This window comes from Wolffia australiana, chromosome 8 (assembly GCF_029677425.1).
Source record: "Wolffia australiana isolate 7733 chromosome 8, ASM2967742v1".
Classification (NCBI taxonomy): domain Eukaryota; kingdom Viridiplantae; phylum Streptophyta; class Magnoliopsida; order Alismatales; family Araceae; genus Wolffia; species Wolffia australiana.
The window spans coordinates 17,370,506-17,388,331 of NC_135842.1; the positions used below are offsets into that span (position 1 = coordinate 17,370,506).

The 17,826-nt window shown below is 40.1% G+C and overlaps 1 protein-coding gene and 1 long non-coding RNA gene across 4 annotated transcripts; both read right to left on the reverse strand.

Annotated features, from left to right (window-relative positions):
• Positions 1-4,458: 4,458 nt before the first annotated feature.
• Positions 4,459-7,491, reverse strand: LOC144706379 (uncharacterized). Its single transcript, XR_013582247.1, has 3 exons — positions 5,753-7,491; positions 5,607-5,677; positions 4,459-4,739 (listed from the first exon to the last, which is right to left on the reverse strand). It is a non-coding gene; the product is annotated as an uncharacterized LOC144706379 (long non-coding RNA).
• Positions 7,492-9,447: 1,956 nt separating this feature from the next.
• RIK (RS2-interacting KH protein) lies at positions 9,448-16,911 on the reverse strand. 3 transcript variants are annotated; one of them, XR_013582246.1, is made up of 13 exons: positions 16,756-16,911; positions 16,174-16,303; positions 15,854-15,952; positions 15,750-15,784; positions 15,587-15,662; positions 12,921-13,049; positions 12,757-12,843; positions 12,469-12,562; positions 12,282-12,399; positions 11,133-11,544; positions 10,857-10,899; positions 9,903-10,101; positions 9,448-9,811 (listed from the first exon to the last, which is right to left on the reverse strand). XR_013582246.1 is itself a non-coding variant. In XM_078579295.1 (12 exons), the coding sequence occupies exons 1-12, from the start codon at positions 16,818-16,820 to the stop codon at positions 9,744-9,746; spliced, it is 1,512 nt and encodes a 503-aa protein (XP_078435421.1). In that variant the 5' UTR covers positions 16,821-16,911; the 3' UTR covers positions 9,448-9,743. The 3 variants fall into 3 exon arrangements, 2 of the variants coding, with proteins under 2 accessions (XP_078435421.1, XP_078435422.1); XM_078579295.1 differs by lacking the exon at positions 10,857-10,899; XM_078579296.1 differs by lacking the exons at positions 9,448-9,811; positions 10,857-10,899 and having other exon boundaries at positions 9,909-10,118.
• Between the last annotated feature and the right edge of the window lie 915 nt (positions 16,912-17,826).

Consider the following 17,826-nt stretch of genomic DNA (forward strand, 5'->3'; position numbering starts at 1 on the left):
ATCATACCTCTGGACCAACTTATGGGCGAATCTATTGTACTAGAAGCTAAGAATGAAAGAGAAGAGCATTAGCTGAGCAACGTCTCCAAAAAATTTAGAATGTAAATTTTAAAGTTGATAAGCTTTTTATCTGGTATGTGGCTGTAGGGAGAGCAACCAGAACATGTAAAAGAAAAAATAATGTTAATCAATCAAGGAATAAAGAGAGAAAAAATGGGAGTACAGGATATGTGAATTTCATTATTCATTTTACTTATTTTTGCTATTCTGTATCAAGAGAATTACTTATGGAGTGTGCCAGCCCACTCCATCGGAGATGTCTTTGAATCCATCACCATCGGCATCGGCCCCGCCGATTCGCATCCAACCCGATCGGCATGCCAAGGCGAAAGTGAAGACACCCAGGTTCAAATACCCTGGGTAAAGCACGTCCGCGTATTCGACTGTTTTGATTTTCCTTGTTACGTGCTTGTTATGTTTGTTGTTTTACCGCGTTTGTGTGTTTGTGTTCGTCGTGTTTGTGTTTGTGTCCGTCTTGTGTCATGTCCATCTTGTGTCGTCCTATGTGCATCATGTGTTGTTTTTGCTTATTTAAACCAAAGGGGTCCTTATGTATAAAATCCCCCCCTGGTAAGGGCCCTTGGACCCTTACCAGGAGATGGTGTACCCTTGGTAAGAGCCATCGTGTCCCTATAAAAGGGCATGATGAATGCCCTAACTGCTTAGACCAGTTTTTTTTTATAAAAGTTGAAAGTTTCGTTCGATCGCTGGTCTCACGGGAGAAGAAGAAAGGGAAGGAGAAGAAAGGGAAAGGAAGAAGGGAAAAGGGAAGAAGACGAGGAGAGGGGAGAAGGTGCTCCCCCCCCATAATTGCACCACTCGGTGCTCCGCTTCTCATTGCCGTCAAGCCACAAAGCCCTTCCCTACGGTCGTGCACTTGCACCAACTGCATGCGCTCCATGGATGCACCGTCTGCACGTTGCCACAAACCACGACCCAGCGGCTGTGCGTGCTGGTGCCGCCACTGACTCGGTTGTCGCTGCCGTGTGACGTGCTCCGCCATAGCTGCGCCACCGCTGGCCGCCTGCACTGCTCATTTGGTCGCCTGCCTGCTCAGTTGATTGAATGCGTTGATCGGCAGTTGATCACTGCACAACGACTCCCGACCGCAGGCTATGTCACCTGGTTGCCTTCGTTACCCGCCAACTACCCGTACTTTCACCATTGCCAGAGCGCCAGTGAACCCACCAGTCACTCATGATGCCGCTGAACGACGGCATTGTGCCACCTCGGCTGCTTGCGATACCTTCCAACCATGCTTGACGCCCTCGGTCGCCCGCGATGGCACCTGCACTCTGCCGCTGCACCACTGCTTGCCACCGCGCCAGATCTGTCCTTCGTGTGGCCGCGTGATCGTTGCACCTCCGCCAGCCACCTGTGTGAACTGCCCATCTGCCATGTCGCTCGCTCGCTTGCCGCACAGGCTGCCAGGTCACTCGCCGCACTTGCCCAAACCGCAGCCAACATCGTGTCGCGCTGCTTGCATTGTGCTGCAACGGCCCATGCTGTGCTATCCCAAATCCTTGTTTCACTTCCTCCTTCCTACGTCATGACTCCTAACCGCGCCAGCACTGCCAGTTGAATGACGCCATGCCCCTCTTTGGCATGCATCCACCGCACCTGCCCGCCCTGGCAATTGCACCAACGAGTACACTGACGACATGTGACACCACCGGCAAGGTACGTTGTTCCCCTTGCTTGTCAGTTACATTATATTCTTCAGTATATTTAGCGGTTGTGCTCTACCGTGCTCGGGTTAGATTAGGTGAGAGGAGTTTATATCCTGAAATTTAAATCTTGAGTGAATTTTTAGGTATGGGGTGAGCCCGTCCATTCGTGTGAGCCCAACGAAATCATTCTACTCAGTGCCGTAGTCGCTGTCCTCACTCCAACGAGGGTCAGAAGGTTACCGTCATCGTCACCTTACGCTCGCCTGGGGGCTTGGAGCTCAATGAAACCCCATGAGTCGGGGCATGCATGTACATCCGTTTAGGACACTGCATCGCTTTGTTTCATATCCGTTGGAATTTACCCGTCGGATGACATCATCGACGACACCCACCATTAATTACAATATACTAATGATTTTCATTGTGTTGAGGAATAAAATAAGGGAAATTATTAAATAGAACTATTGAACCAAGAGATTGACAGACTAGTTGGTTGATGAAAACTAAATTATAATTCATTTCAGAAGTTCTTATTTGAACATTCAATCAACTTAAAGATTTATTTGAGAATTAATGTAGGCTTACAAAGGCACATGCATGCGCATAAAGGTGCATGTGGGTGCTCCAAGACATGTGACATGAAAATTAGCGATGCCGTGTCAATAATCGGTGATGTGGCAACATGTAATGACTTGGCAATAGCTGCTCACAAGGTAACAAAAGATGGCATAAAAGTACCGGGTGATGTGGCAATAGCCAATGACATGGTAGCAAAGGTGATGTGACAGTAGCCACTGATGTTGCATGAATGAGAGACATGACATTATGTGATGTCATGATGGCATGGCAGGTAGGAGCGATGTGGCAATAGGAGATGATGAGGAAACAATTGATGAAGTGGAAATAGCTATGGAGTCTTAGCTAGAGACGTCATGGAAGATATGAGGGACATTGCTATAACGTATGACATAGTAGGCATGAGTGAAATCTCAATAGGTGATGATATTAAAGAGGAATGACGTGGTAACAAATGGTGACATGATACATAAGAATGAACTGGAAATAGGATGAAGTTGTGGCATGTTGGAGTGACTGGTCAACATGAACGATATGAGGGATATGCCAACATGAGTTGTGGGGGTTGACATGAATGACATAGCAACCAAGTGACATGGACAAAAGACAACATGAAATTTGTAATTTTCTGGTTAATGATTGTGTGCAGAGATCGGCAAACATCAGCCATCACGACACACGCCACCGTGACAGACACGTGATGGTGACGTGACGGTGACGAAGTCTATGGGGCCTGACGGCGACGTGACGTATGAGGGGTTGTACGTGACAGTGACGTGACGGTGACGAGGTGGTCCAAACGCTTGATGTGACGAAAGGTCCATCACGAATGATGTCTATGACGGATTACTAATAAAATTTAATTATGAATTTGGGGATAGATAAAGTGAATTTTTTTATTAAATACATTTTAAGAATTAACTTTTTGTCGGGATATGTGAAAAAAATGAACGATTTTGTGACGTATGGTTTAATATGTTCTGATAATCAAATTATTGGCTTAAAATTGGGAATATAGATAAATTATTAAATAAGTTCTTCATTGAAAAATTGAAGAATATAGCAATTAATTTGTTGACAGAAAAGTGAAAACATTTATTTGTTTTTTATATACAGTTAAGTAATTAATTTGCTGGCAGGGTATGTAAGAAATTATTGTAGTAATTAATTTATTGACCGAGAAAGTAAGGATTTATTGACACAGACTTTAATAGAATTGAAATTTTTTTTTTACGGAATAAAAATTAATAGTTATATTTTTAATAATGCAAATTATGAGTATAAGAATGTAATAAATTAATATCCTGTTGGAAAAATGTAGTGTTTACTGTCTCATGGTTTGATATGTTGTGATAAGAAAATTGTTGATGTAAATTTGGGAATATAAGTAATTTAAGATTTAAGTTCTTGATTAGAAATTTTAATATTTAGCTAAATGCAATAATTAAATTTTTGACGCAGTCTTTCATAGAATTGAATAATCTTTTCATGGATTTAAAAGTCATCGTTTCATTTGATAATGAATAATATTAATATAGTCATTTGTCTTTTGATGATGATATACAATAAGGATGGCGATTCTACTGAAGATGACGACACTGATACTGAATATTAATGCTCCCACTTTTTGTAAGAAATTAATATTACCACTAAAACTGGCAAAAATTATGACTATGCTAATTATGTTGATGAGCATGTTGTTGATTCTAACTGAAAAGATGATGAAGATGAATAGGATTATGATGATAAAATACAGGACTAACATCAAAATTAAGGACCTATACATCACACCAAAATTATCCACATGAGCCAGTTCTGCCATTGACCCCAAAACATGGATACATCTGATGATCATATTTATGATGATGATGATTACTATTATTCGGATAATGATGATGGAATCGAGGATCAAAAAGAGGTGAATGGCCTTCAATATAAATACATGATCTACCGATTGCATCTAAACTATTAATAATTATTCAACATGAAATATGCCAGGAAAATGAAAAAATCAAGTTCAAAAGTTTCCAGCTTGTTCTTTGTCTGATATAGATGATGATGATGGTAATGATCTAACCAATGTCGATGTGAATGAGGTGAATGGCCTTCAATGATAATGAAATTGGGGATTCCAAAGACGCAGATGACGGTCAAAATGAAGCAAGGACCTTTACATCACATCTAAATTATCAACAAACATCTTACATAAAACTTACAGAAACATGAAAAATCAAGCTCAAAAGCTTGGTGCTGGTTCGGCCATTGAAGCCAAAAACATTAGTCCCCATCAACCCTGTTACCTGCCATTGAAGATGATCCAACGTGATGGCACTCACCCACATCAGGGTTGTCGCTCTTCTCTGTGTCCGAGTTCTCCGTTTGCGAAACTGTATTTGCGTTTCCACCTTGGGTTTGCCGAAATCGCCTATGATCCTAAATAAACCCAATGATAATTATCAGTCTGGAAGGATAATTTTGAACACGATGTTGATAATGTTAATAATGAAAAATGATGAAGATTATACTGATAACAAAGATGTTTGATATTCAAATAATGATGATCCTATTGGTAGTGATGATCCACCGATCTTGGATAAACAAGACAAAACCATAAAAGATGAAAAAGTCAGAGTGGGAAATCAGTCATCAAACAAAATTAGGAGAGCGAAGATTGGGATAAAACATAAATTTTGAATTCTGCCAATTAGAATTCATCTTGAGTCATCATCCACGTGATTGGGAGATTGTGCCTCATGCAGAACAAGGCTATAAATTCATCATCATAACCATATTTATCATTATCACCATTATCATTATCATAAATGACTATCATAATCAGTACCAACGTCCTCATTATCATAATCAGTATCAGCATCATCATTAGAACCATCATTGATATCAAAATAACCATTCTGCAGAAGGAATTACACTGAAAAATAATCCATAGGAATCATGGGAAGTGAAGCTTGGGAACATCAGAAAATCTTTTTATTGTGTCAGCAGAAAAGTAGGCATGAATTGAAGACAAAAATGGGTTTCAGGTATAGTTCTTTAATAATTTAATGAATGATTTAGTGACTCACCAGTCACCAAATGTCTTTCATTTAGTTTACTAGTCACAACTTTCATCAATAAAAGATATAATAAATTAATATAATGATAGAGAAAATGCCCAAAATTTTCTCATTCAAGAAGAATGTCCGCGTTGAGGAAGCAAAATGAAGATGTACTGTCCAACTTGAAAATAAAAAAATGGTCCAGGCCAGGGATTTTGAGATTGCGAGTGAAAAAATAAAATACTTGTGCTCGGGAAGACACCGATTGGGGAGGAAGAATGGACGAGTCGATTTTTCCCTCCAAGAATGCGACTGCTGAAAAAAATTGTCCATTGAAATTACGTTAGAACATTGGATCGATCGAATTACATTAAGAGTGAAGACTTATACTTGTCTTTGTCGTCAAAAATGTCATTTGCATTGTCTCCATCGCACATCAGAGCATTCTCGGCACGTAACCGACACTTGATTGTGACCAGGAGCTCGATGCTTTCAGCATTAAGACGTGCCCGCTTCAAAATGACGACTGCACGTCCCGCAGAGAATAAATGTTCTGCTGGGGCATTGGCTGTACATATTGAGAGAAACTCTTGCGCAAGCGTAGAAGGTCGCAGGTAGGTTCGTGCGCCTATGCGTGGCCACCATCCCAACGTTGTCTCGTTGCCCTTCCTCTCTGTTGATTGTAGATACGCCTCCAATTCCTCAAATGAAGTTGGTACTCGTTGTTTCTTCTCCCTAGGGGGCTCTATGCCATCAATAAGTTCTGCAATCCAATTGTCATCTCCGGGGTCGCTATAAATTATGTCTTGCTCACCATTTTAGGGTATATGTAGGTGGACAAATGCCAGCGCATCCTGAATGCCACTAGGATCAAGTGATGCTCCCTTGTTGAAAGGGTCAAGAATTGCAACTGTTTTTGTCGCTCGGTTTGTCAAAATCATCTTCTCATACTTCAGCATCTTCGACTTCATGCTCTCGCAAGCTTTGCGGATCAATATAATTTGAGTAGCGGTCATCCTTCTTCCCGATGTGAATATGGTAGCCATATCAAACTTCAGCAAGGCTGTTTCGATATGTTGCATGAGTGCCTTCAAGATGCGGATAACTTCCACGACTCTCACTGTCTTCGAGCCACTAACATATTTTGTCATCCTATAAAAAGGCCCTAAAATATCGCGAAAGTCTACCAATATTTCCCACTATTCACGTGAGATTCTCATGTCCTTATCTGTCACCGACATGATTTTTAACACCATAAAATCCACGACTTCTTGCTTCTCCAACGCGGCATGCCACATGCCATGCGTACTTTTCCACCGCGTTGGGTAATCTAATTGGAGTTGGTTGTGATTCTTCTGCATATCTCTATCCGTCTTTACGTACTGTTGTCGTCGTTGTGTCGATGCTCAGATGCTTGTCTCTAATCGCTGGAGACGGGCTATCACTTCCCCCAGGACGAGGTCGCTATCATGCATGACCATTTCTGCATGACTTGCCGCAGCCTTCCGCATGGCATCCAAATCGTCTGTATCAGCGTCGTAATCAAGGTCATAAGATGCTTCAGTTGTGCTGCTGTCAACATCATCGGAGGAGGTGTGGTCACCACTACACGTAATGATTGCAATGCAGCTTGGACGATGATGTTCAACACGTGGGCAACACACATGACATGTCGGTCCTCTATGAAATGGTCATTAATCACCTTGAGTTCCTTTGCAAGCAGTGGTATCATCTGCCCGTTACTTGATGCATTGTCCGTAGTGATAAATCCAACCTGCATGCTAAAAATGTTGGATTTGAAATAAGGTACTATGAATGGCAAAATAAGCCAGAGTGGATGTCGCCGACCTTCGTCTTCAACTTGAAGTCCTCCAACGCTTGGATCACTACTGCGCTCATATTCTCGCCATTGTGTTTACCCACTAGCTTGCGTATAGCAAGTACACATTTGCATAGTTCCCACCGGTTGTTCACCCAATGAACCGTGATGCCGAGAAGACCACATGAATTCTCGGCGGTCCACGCATCAACCATCAGGGAAACCCTGGGGACATTTACCAATAACTCTACGAGCTTCCATTTCATGGTCCCGTACAGCTTATGCGTCACATCCTTTATTGCCTTCGAACTTGGCGGGTCAATTTTCTCTCCCATTTACCTGTAAAAGTTCTCCTTAAGTTCACCAATGTCCGTACATTCAAATAAAATCCAAAGAATCCATAGGCTCAAAATATATATGATTTAAGGACTTTAGTGGTTATTTCATTTCAATAACAACATGTGAAATAAAAGCGCATTAATGAAATCATTAATTTGTGATTGTCACCCTTACAAAGATCTCAAGTTTTAAGTTGTGAGTTATCTCATTCCTACCCCATCTTCTATTCCTCTCCTTGTGATGGTGCATAATATCTTACAACTGGAACACTACCTCCCCCACTCTTTCTACTTTCTATAATACTTCTCCTTATTATTTCTTTATCTCAATCCATAATCACCTTTCAAAAACTTTGATCACATCTTTGATGTTAATTTGAATAACTGAGGTCTATTTCTTGGACATTACATTGAGTGAGCTACCATTATCGCCATTATGCACCAAAATAAATTTCTCTGATCTGCCTCATGGTGATCCATATCACAACTTTTGATGACCATGGCCAAATGTTGGATCTTCTAAAGTTGCACTCGGATAATGCTAAATCCTTGATGAAGGAACAAGCGACAAACATTGAAGGAACTTTGAGTTCCAGGTGGGGGCGGGGACGTGTCTTTGAAATTATGCTGTTATCTCATGAAGCCTCTCTCTCAAAGTTACCAAAGTAAAAGTTGGGACCAAATATTTTTGGACCTTACTGCATCCTCAGGCATATTGGTCCAGTTGTTGAGGTATGTATTCATAATCTTTTCCTAGATTTTCAGCTTTGCTAAGTGTGCGCGCATATAAGATAGTTTTTTTTTTTTAAAACAATGTGCATATAAGAGAGCACTGCAGCGATTCTATACTGCATCAATGAAGACACAGATCCAACAGACGGCCCAACAGGAGAAGACCAACATTAGGAACTATAAATAAATCTCATCTTTTCTCTCTGAAATAGGCAGCAGGCTGCAAATTTTGAGTTACCTCCTTGACATAACCCTCTCTTGTGATAGTGTAGAAGATCTTACCTGCACATTGCTAACATCTACCATCTTACCAGGGGTGTCATCTTCCAAACACTCTTAATATACATTTGAAGTTTACTTGAAGAATTGAGGTCATATTGGAGATCATATAAGTAAATCTTTGGTACGACTGGGGATCACTCATGCTTCGACATTATACCTTTTTGAAAACCATGCATGCCATATTGATAAACATTTCCCTGCAGATTTTCTTCACGATTCTGCTTCTAAAGTAAGATCTTGAAAATCAGTTCTGAAAGCATATAATTAGAAAATTTTCATGCAAAGGAACATGCTAACAGTGCTGACTTCTTGAAATAGAAGACAGTAAAACTTCATGAGGATATATACATGATACAAGAAACAGTGATAAGGATATACGGGCATTTTTTCATCTGTATGAACTCTGCTTAATATGCATAACTAATCAAGCTTGAACTTGTTCATATGTACTTGGGCTTTGATTACCAAGAAACAAGGAATTAAAAGATAGGTCCATAATAATAGGATTCCACTACTGTCATTTTTCGAGTTAATGATTACAGCTGCGTTGTCAGTGTGCCTTGAAATTCGAAAGACAGAACCCAATATTGGGTAATAGCAGACTAAAACTCAATATTACTGTATTTGAAAAATGATAATATTTACTAGGGAATCAAGAAAAAACGTTGATTTTATTTTTCAAAGAATGGAATAGAAAGTTACTCATGAGAAGCACCCCTAATGAAAATGTGAGCAAAAAATCAGCTTCTACTATTTCACCTCTACATAGCTTGAATATTAGGATGGTGAATATAGTTATGATTCAACCAGTAAGGTACAGTTCTTTATTTACTTGAAATAATTACTGGAGGCACTTTCCTGCACTTCAAAACCCAATAATAACAATCAACAAATAATTCAAGTGCGCAACAGTCTAAAACAAGGCCAGTTTCTCATTATCATGAATCAGCAAAAGTAGCAGATTCCAAAGTAGTTTCGCGTTAAATAATCACAGCAAACACCGATCATTTATTGATTGGTATTGACCCCTTATCCTTAGCTGGCCCACATTCTGTGCTGACCAATCATATTTACCGATTCTACGCCATCTTATAATTTTTCTCAAATCTTCCAGAACCCCAACCAATAGCTCAGAGGCAAAGAAGACAATGAACTGGACAGCTTACACAGACCAGAAACGTAAGAGAGCAGCTCCTGCGCTGGGCAGTGACTAGCCATCAGACGTAGCTTCCACATCGTCATCCTCATCTCCATATTCCATTAGCTTCATCAGAGGGTCTAAAAACCAAACAAAAATAGATGGTATGTAAGTATATAACTGTGAATATCATTTGATCTCCTAATGAGAAAATCTGGAGCTGGGAATTACATGGGACAGGCCCAGCAGTCACAGTCTTGGAAGACTGGTTGAGCTGTTCAGAGAACTTTGGAACAGGAGGCAAGTTAGTGTTTGCAGGAGGTGGCGATATCCCATTGGATGGCGATGGATCTGCCTTTGATGGCAGCGAGGATGGATGTCTCCTCAGCGGCAAACAATCGGGGGAGGAGTCCAAGGGCTGTCTTGTATTCTGAGAAAAAAGAAAGACTGAGTAGGGTTTGACCCCTAGGACAAATATGGCGAGTGGACAATGAAGATGATGATGACAATTCTTCACTTTTATCATCATGCACCTGCTTTTGGTGGTGAATTTGTCATTGTTTCATCATCTCATCATTGTCTTGTCATTCATATCATACCAAAAATGGATGACGATGATGAGTTCACCTTTGTCTGATGATAAGAGGACAATGCTGATGATGAATCACCCTCTTCATTAATATTTTTTTTAAACAATCATCCTCTTCATTAATACAAATCGCCTGATGACTAATTTGGCATCGTCTCATACCAACACAGATAATTATAACGATGGCAATGATGCATTCATCATTGTCTGCCAACCTAGGGATGAGTAATATCAAATATCTTAATTGTGACACAGAAATGATTTCCCTCGTGAACACACAGAAGACATACTCCTATATGATAGAGAGAGCTAAAACCCATGATGTTTCCTTGCGAGTAAGTATAATTCCAAACTATTCTGGAATTATATGCAAAAGACGCCACAGAGAGGGAAAAGCAAGACACTCGGAGTTCTAGGAACTCATGAGAAACCCTTTTAAAAATGGCGAGTGAAAAGATCATCGGCTGAGAAGAAATCGAAAACTGCATCAGGAGGCATCTTTTTTTTTTGAAAATTAGGAGGCATCTAAAGCGCCATGATCTTGGGAAGTTTCCAGTTCCTGTGAAAAATGCAAACCAAGGGACTGGAAGACAGACCCAGTGCCATCCTGTCAGCTTCATAGAGGGTCAGACAAAATACCTGGAACAACAGTGGAAATATTAGCAATTTTATCGAGTTAGCAAGCAAATTTTGAACAGATTTTCCGATTCAGCACCAAGCCAAGAGAATAAATTGACTGATCGTTTGTATTACTGGGCTGAATGAAAAATCTTTAAAGTTGAACATATCAAAATATTCCAGGGAATGCGCGCCCTCCTTAAAATGCGCCCCAACCCAACAATTTCAAAGGTCAATAAACAGCATTTACATACCTGATGGAATGTAGTTGGCCCATTCAAGACGACAGGCAGTTCTTGAAATTTCCTCCTTTGTGGACGTTTATTAGCTTCTTCACCAGAACATGAATTCTTCCACAATGATGTGCCACCAGTTGCAACCATAGAAGGGGGACTAGCAGAAACCAGCGTCCCTCTAAGAACGGAGGCAACTTGTTGCAAAGGCGTAGCTTGGGGATAGATTCCTTCATACCAACTACAGTTAGCTCCCCCCAGACCTATATTACCATTATCCGGAAAAGACCCAGAAACATGGGCTGCTATTGAAGGGTTTGAGAAAGAAGACATTGGCGCATTGATGGATGAACATGCTGGGACTGTACTTATAATACCATCCAACAACTGCCGTGGAGGAGGAACAGCTTTATACACTTTTGATGGTGCTATCCTGGTGAACAACAAGTGTTAGACAATGCCATAATTATTTCCTAATCAATTATCAGTGTTTGTGTACGATTCAAAACTTGCCGTTGTTCACAGCTTGAACGACAATGACGATTTTTCTTTGTCATCCTACTGCGGACGAATGAAAACGAAGATGATGATTGGCATCGTCTCTCATTATCTGAGCAAGATTAACAAATGGATGATGACGAGTGGCGAAGATGTAAAACAGACATTGTCATCCTGCCTGTGGATAACAGATGCTGAGATTTCATCTTCGTCATCCTGGCAACAGAATACTATCATTATTTTCATTGGTGTTGGCAAAGTCTTTTGTTGAGGCACTCACTTATGTTGTATTTCTTTAAACCATCTTTTTATTTTTGTAATGTGTCCCTGAGGACGATTAATGGGTCAGGCCCATTTGTCTTTGTAACCTGTAGTTGAACAGGTCATAGAGTACGAATGAAAGGATTCTCTTTTTCTACTGTAAAACCCTAACGGATGCCGGGACATGTCTCTCAATGAGCGAGTGTGGATACTGATAAAAAACATTAGAGACTAACTACAGAACAATTCATAATGTAAATAAACTTACTCTGGTTAGCATGGTTCGAGAATTATTTTTCACCGCTTATACTACAACATCTATTCTCACAAAAAGTTTTAAATTCTACACCAAGTAATTTAACTTTGTAAAGCACAACATAAATTTGAGAGAGGAGATCTTTCTTAGCCAACCGTGAAGCCCCAACTTCCAGAGCAATTGTATCCAACAGGTTTTCTGCAAGGATCCGTGCGGCTTCAAGATTCTTATGATTACAGCTCGAAATATACAAATGCAGAGGCTCTTCCATCTCTACAGTTTCATGAGAAAAGTCAAGAGATTGAACCCGAGGGTTTTATGATTGAAAACTAAATACTTTACCTCCGGAGTTTGAGATTCCAACAGTGCCGGAACCTTTTCCCCTTAGCATCACAGTTGCTCCTGTTTCATTCATTATGTGACTTATATACTGATCCTGCGCACATTAATGCAAACCACCACCAGCAGAAAAAAACAGTCTCCCCCAACCACATGGGGATGTTAGGGAGAGCTAAAAGATTAGATCACAGCAGCAACAATGAAACACAAAGACAACTGTATAGACTTATGAATATTACATGCTTATGATTAGGAATTTTTCACAAAAATGTCTTCCAATAAAGAACATACATTTGGTCCCCGAATGCGGGCTGCAATGTTCACTGATGGATCCGGGTCAAAACCAAGATACACGGATTTTGTCAGTGACTGAAGAACCTATAATGGTACCAATAAAAAGGATTATTGAGATCATAAACCTACTTTGACATGATCCTATACGCACCATTTTTTACCTGTGTCCCAGCATTGATGGTTGAGAAAGAAGTTGGAATTAATGTAGTACTATGACCTTGCTTCAAGATCTCTTCAACCATGGAAGCTGCTCGATCAACTGCTTTGATTCGTTCGGCAGTATGTTTTAACTACAGATAAAAAAACCAAGACATAAGCTTTCTGAGGCGAAGAGTAACAAAATCTGGTCCATTTACAAATGCTTTAGAGCATATGTAAACAGCCTAGATTGATTGGGTGACCAAGTAGGTTTTGCTATAAGTTACACATAAGACAAATGAGTTTATCCCCACAATCAAGCGTTACACTAGGTGAATGGTGTAATTAACTCGAATTTCAGGTATAGTTAACGTGCATGCATAGTGATAGGTTCTGCTCCACAATCTATCAGAGGAGAAAGATTCGGTATGACAGACTGGCAGCAGCATGTGAGCATAAAGTAGTCTGTACTGAGAGCTGATAAATGCAAGTCTGGTGGGAATTCAAGAATTCAGGACTTCAAGAAGTCTTCCCAATTGGGAAAGCCGCGAACAGCTGACGCTGAGATAGCAGAGCGGCTCCACAACCAGAAGGAGAGGAGATCTCCTAATCAATGCTGGATACTTCTTATGGAATAAAATCTGCCTCTTGTTTCTTCTCTTGTTTGTTCTTTGATTCAAGAACTAGATCAGTTTCTGCATCTTCAATTTACAATCACTATCTGTTCGTTTCTTCATCGACTCAAGTGCAGATCGAGGTCAACCTCTATTTTATAATCATTAAACACAAGCTGATAAGATGAAAATTAACTGACTAATGTCCAAACAAGTAGATAATACAAGCTTTAAATCCATTACGAAGGAATTTTATGAAAAAAAACAAGAGATGACTTTCTGGGATTTTACCTAGCCAGTTTACAATGTCTTTCTATCTTGTACACCCAAGAAACATTTGGAAAACCTGATCACGTAACCAACTAGGTTTCATTATAGCTTCCGCAGAAGGGAAATGAGTTGATGCATTCTATTTGATCATCGCAATAATCAGTTATAGTTGACATGCAAGAAGAGTCCTAGAATATAGAGCCAATAAGCTGAAATTAACTGAAGAACGTCTGAATAAATAGATGATAGAAGCTCTAAGTCCAATAGAAAGCGGATTTCTTCCAACAAAACAAGAGATAGCTCTTAGAAGGCAGCGTACAATTTCTATTCCTCACTTCAGTCGGGGTTTTATGAGATTGTACAAAAACTATAAAGGCAGACGAAACCCTCATATCAAGTGAGCCATTTTAACATTTATCTCAAGCTCCTGAGGCACGTGCTCCACCCGTTGCACTGCCTCCTCTTTCCTCCGTTTATTCAAAGATCAACATGGTATCGAGCAGGTTTGACATAGGATGATAAACGAAGAGTATAATTGTTCGTACACCACCACCAGAGTTCCCACCTCCACCTAAGAGGGCAGGTGCACAAGCAGAGGGATATCACTCAGGTGCACAATGCATATCACTCACACCCAGCAGGTGCTTGACACAATGCTGATATGGGCGTGGGCTCGTGGACACAAGGCGTGGCCAACAAATATTCACCCAAATGCACCCAAAGGCATACCATTACAGCGTGGCCGATTGCCACAGAAGCACATTGTTACGATCCCCATGGAAATCTAACAAAATCAAGAAATGGGATGAGGGATAGATAGGAGAATAGGAGAGATGGAAGAGGTAAGAGAGAAGAGGAGAGAGCGATAGGAGAACAAACTCTCAAGAACCTCCAAATCGGGGGTCCTTGCCCTCACGAAAGCCAGGTACAGCTACTCGTGCCAATAAACCACAGGGTAATCATTCATCAAAAGACCTTCTAATGACCTTACAAGGGGGTATTTATAACCCTGCGATTTCAAGAATCGGTTATCTCATCAGGACTCTAACACATATGCGAAGCATGATAAGCAGGAGCCCTGCAAAAGCACTGTCAAACTAATGTCTGCCAATTGTTACAGAAAATGATTGGGCATACCACAAGCATGGACACACCACGAATGGCACAAGCCAGGTGTTCGACAAAAATGCATTGGCAGCTACACTACCACAACTGAGCTGCAGTCCAGCCATAATAGGGCACACTCTCCGACTTCAACTGAGCTCATGGTCCATTCAGATGTAATCCGGGCCCACTAAGGCAGCCAAGGACCATAAGTTTGAGCCCAACTTTTCTTTGAAGGGGGGAGTATTGCTATGATTCCCATCATATCTTACGGATATTTTTGCTATCTTCTTCCCCTGCATGTTTTTCCTTTAAATAGGGCTACCCCCCCTTTAGGAGGGCAGCCAAGATGAATGAGTTGAGTCTTATTTTCTGTATCTTCCTTTTCCTTATCTTCGTCTCCTGTCTCCTTTCTTTCTCTCTTGCATTCCCCCCACTCATTAGAATGGAATTCAACCATTCTATTTTCGACTCATCAAGATTCATTTGAAATTGTCTATTACACTGGTCATCATCTACCAATGGGTTTCGAGAATGTATCCTTTCCCCAAAAAACTTAATGGAAATCAGGATGAGCCAAAAAACTATATTTGATGAGTTATCAATTGAAGATATAAAGATATATGGCAGGACTGATACAACGCAAAAAGGTTCACTGTCAGAAACATAAACAGAGATTCTTTGAATTTTGAATTACATACATTAGCTCCAGCCGAAATATGAAGATACAGTGGTTTCTCATTGTCAGGCAACACATTTGGAGGACGGTACTTGCCCCTGTACATTAAAGAAATCAAATAAACCACTGTTCCCTATCAATTGAACATATTAAAGTCATCGCCTCTCCTCTTTCTAAACACTCACCTGGTTATCACCACCGCACCAGTTGATCTTTGAATCTGAAAATACACATTTCTATCAATATTTTATTAAGCAGAGTGCAGGGAAGGAAATATCAATTGTCATACATCTTCTTGCATTTGACGCTTTGTAAGTTTAGCCCGCACAGAAGCATCGGCATCGTTGATGACAATTTCTCGGGCAATCAATTCATCTTGGATCTTCACCTAAATTTTTTCCAAAATACAATAACTCACGAAATACATAATATTGTGGCCGCATTTTATTTTCAACGAGGGAAGTAACGCCAGTAACAATCAACTCTGGTGAAACTGATGCTCTGGCTGATCTAGTTACTAGCCTCATGATTAAAAGGGGTCCTCAAAATACATTATATTCATAATTTAAACGAGAAAGGTTTACAGATAAACGAAATTACATAGCTCACCAACGCAGAGTTTAAAGACGGCGTCACAATATTTCCCTTAAGACTTCCAATATCAATAGGAAGAGAGCCAGATAACGCCAGTCCAGAGGAAAACAATGATTCAGCAGGTTGATCCCACTTTCTCTTTCTCCTGAAATCAGGAGATAGCTAGTCAAAATTTAGGATGGGAAATCTCTAATCCGAAATGTTAGCAACTTGTGAGACGTCCCTGATTCCAAGATAATTATCTAACTGCAGAACGTTAGGCAAAGAATCATAGAAACTCCAGTAAGAACCGAAAAAAGCTGATTGTTAATTTAACAGTAAGAATCGAAAACGGCGAAATCCATAGCCCTGGTAATAATTCATACAAATTGATCCACCATCACCCCCGACGATTAATAATTCAAACAAACATCATAGAAACTACGGAGGGATCCGCTCATCAGAAGGTTTAACCTTAACCCAAATAGCGCAATCGAAATATTTTATACAAATTCATGAGAGTTCTCCAAAAGAACCGAAATTTGAATATTCAGATCTTCCCCACGAGAATTCCGAATCGCGGAATCAGACATGATCAAGACCCACAAACCGACTGACCTTTGTTTCACCACTGCCGCCGCCCCAGCTTCATCTGAAAGCTTCGGGCAGCTCTCCTCCGTCATGGCAGAACCTTGTCCAACCTCGGCGTTCTCTGGGAAAATGGAGGCAACAGCGGAGAGGAAGAAGAAAATGGTAACGTTGGGAGTAAACTATATGTAAATTATTAGAGAATTTTATTGGAATGTTTTTTACTTATATAAAATTATCTATAACCTAATTTATCTTCCCCCCCTTTTTTTTCACAACCAGTGTTGGTAATTTATTTTGTTGAAATCATTTTCTGAATCACTTGAAAGATTTGGCAAATGACTCTCCTCGTACCCTTGGTAACTTTAGGAGTAAACTATGTGTAAGTTATTAGATGGTTTTAATGGAATGTTTTTGATTTTTAGAAAATTATCTGACCCTATTTATCTTCCCCCCATTTTTTACAGCCAGTGTTGATAATTTGTTTGGCTGAAATAATTTTGTGAATTACTGAAAAGATTTGGTTAATGTCTCACCTCTTACCCTTGGAGCCAGCTTTAAACTTGATACACTTGACATGCTAATATTTCTCTTCCAATGTTTTACTTAAATGTAAATGGTTTTTTAAAGGATGCAAGTTTGAAGAAATTTCAGAAAATAAGATGAAGATTTGTAAGTGTGAAGGTTTTCAGAAGGGTGAATTCCTATGAAACAAATAGAGGAACTTTGCAAAAACCAAGTCTTTGACGGATAAGTTCGCTCATTGGTCAACAAATTTATCTCTCATGAAGATGGAGAAAGTAAATCTTTCTTTGCAAAATGCAGGGAAAAGGTTTTTGGGTTAGTAAAGATGGAGAAAGTTGCTGAAAACCCCTGACTTGTCCCAAAATTTTGACTTTTTCTGATTCCCTTCTATGACCAAGCTCTTTATTCAAGAATGGTTTTAGTACTCCCCCATCATCGATTTCTATACTCTTTAATGTCAATGCAAGGTCTGGATCTCATCTTTCTGTCAAGCATATTATCATGCACTTGGAGAAAAAATAATTTTCTCAAGGTCTGATATCCTTAGAGTCTTCTACTAACACCAACAATGATTGT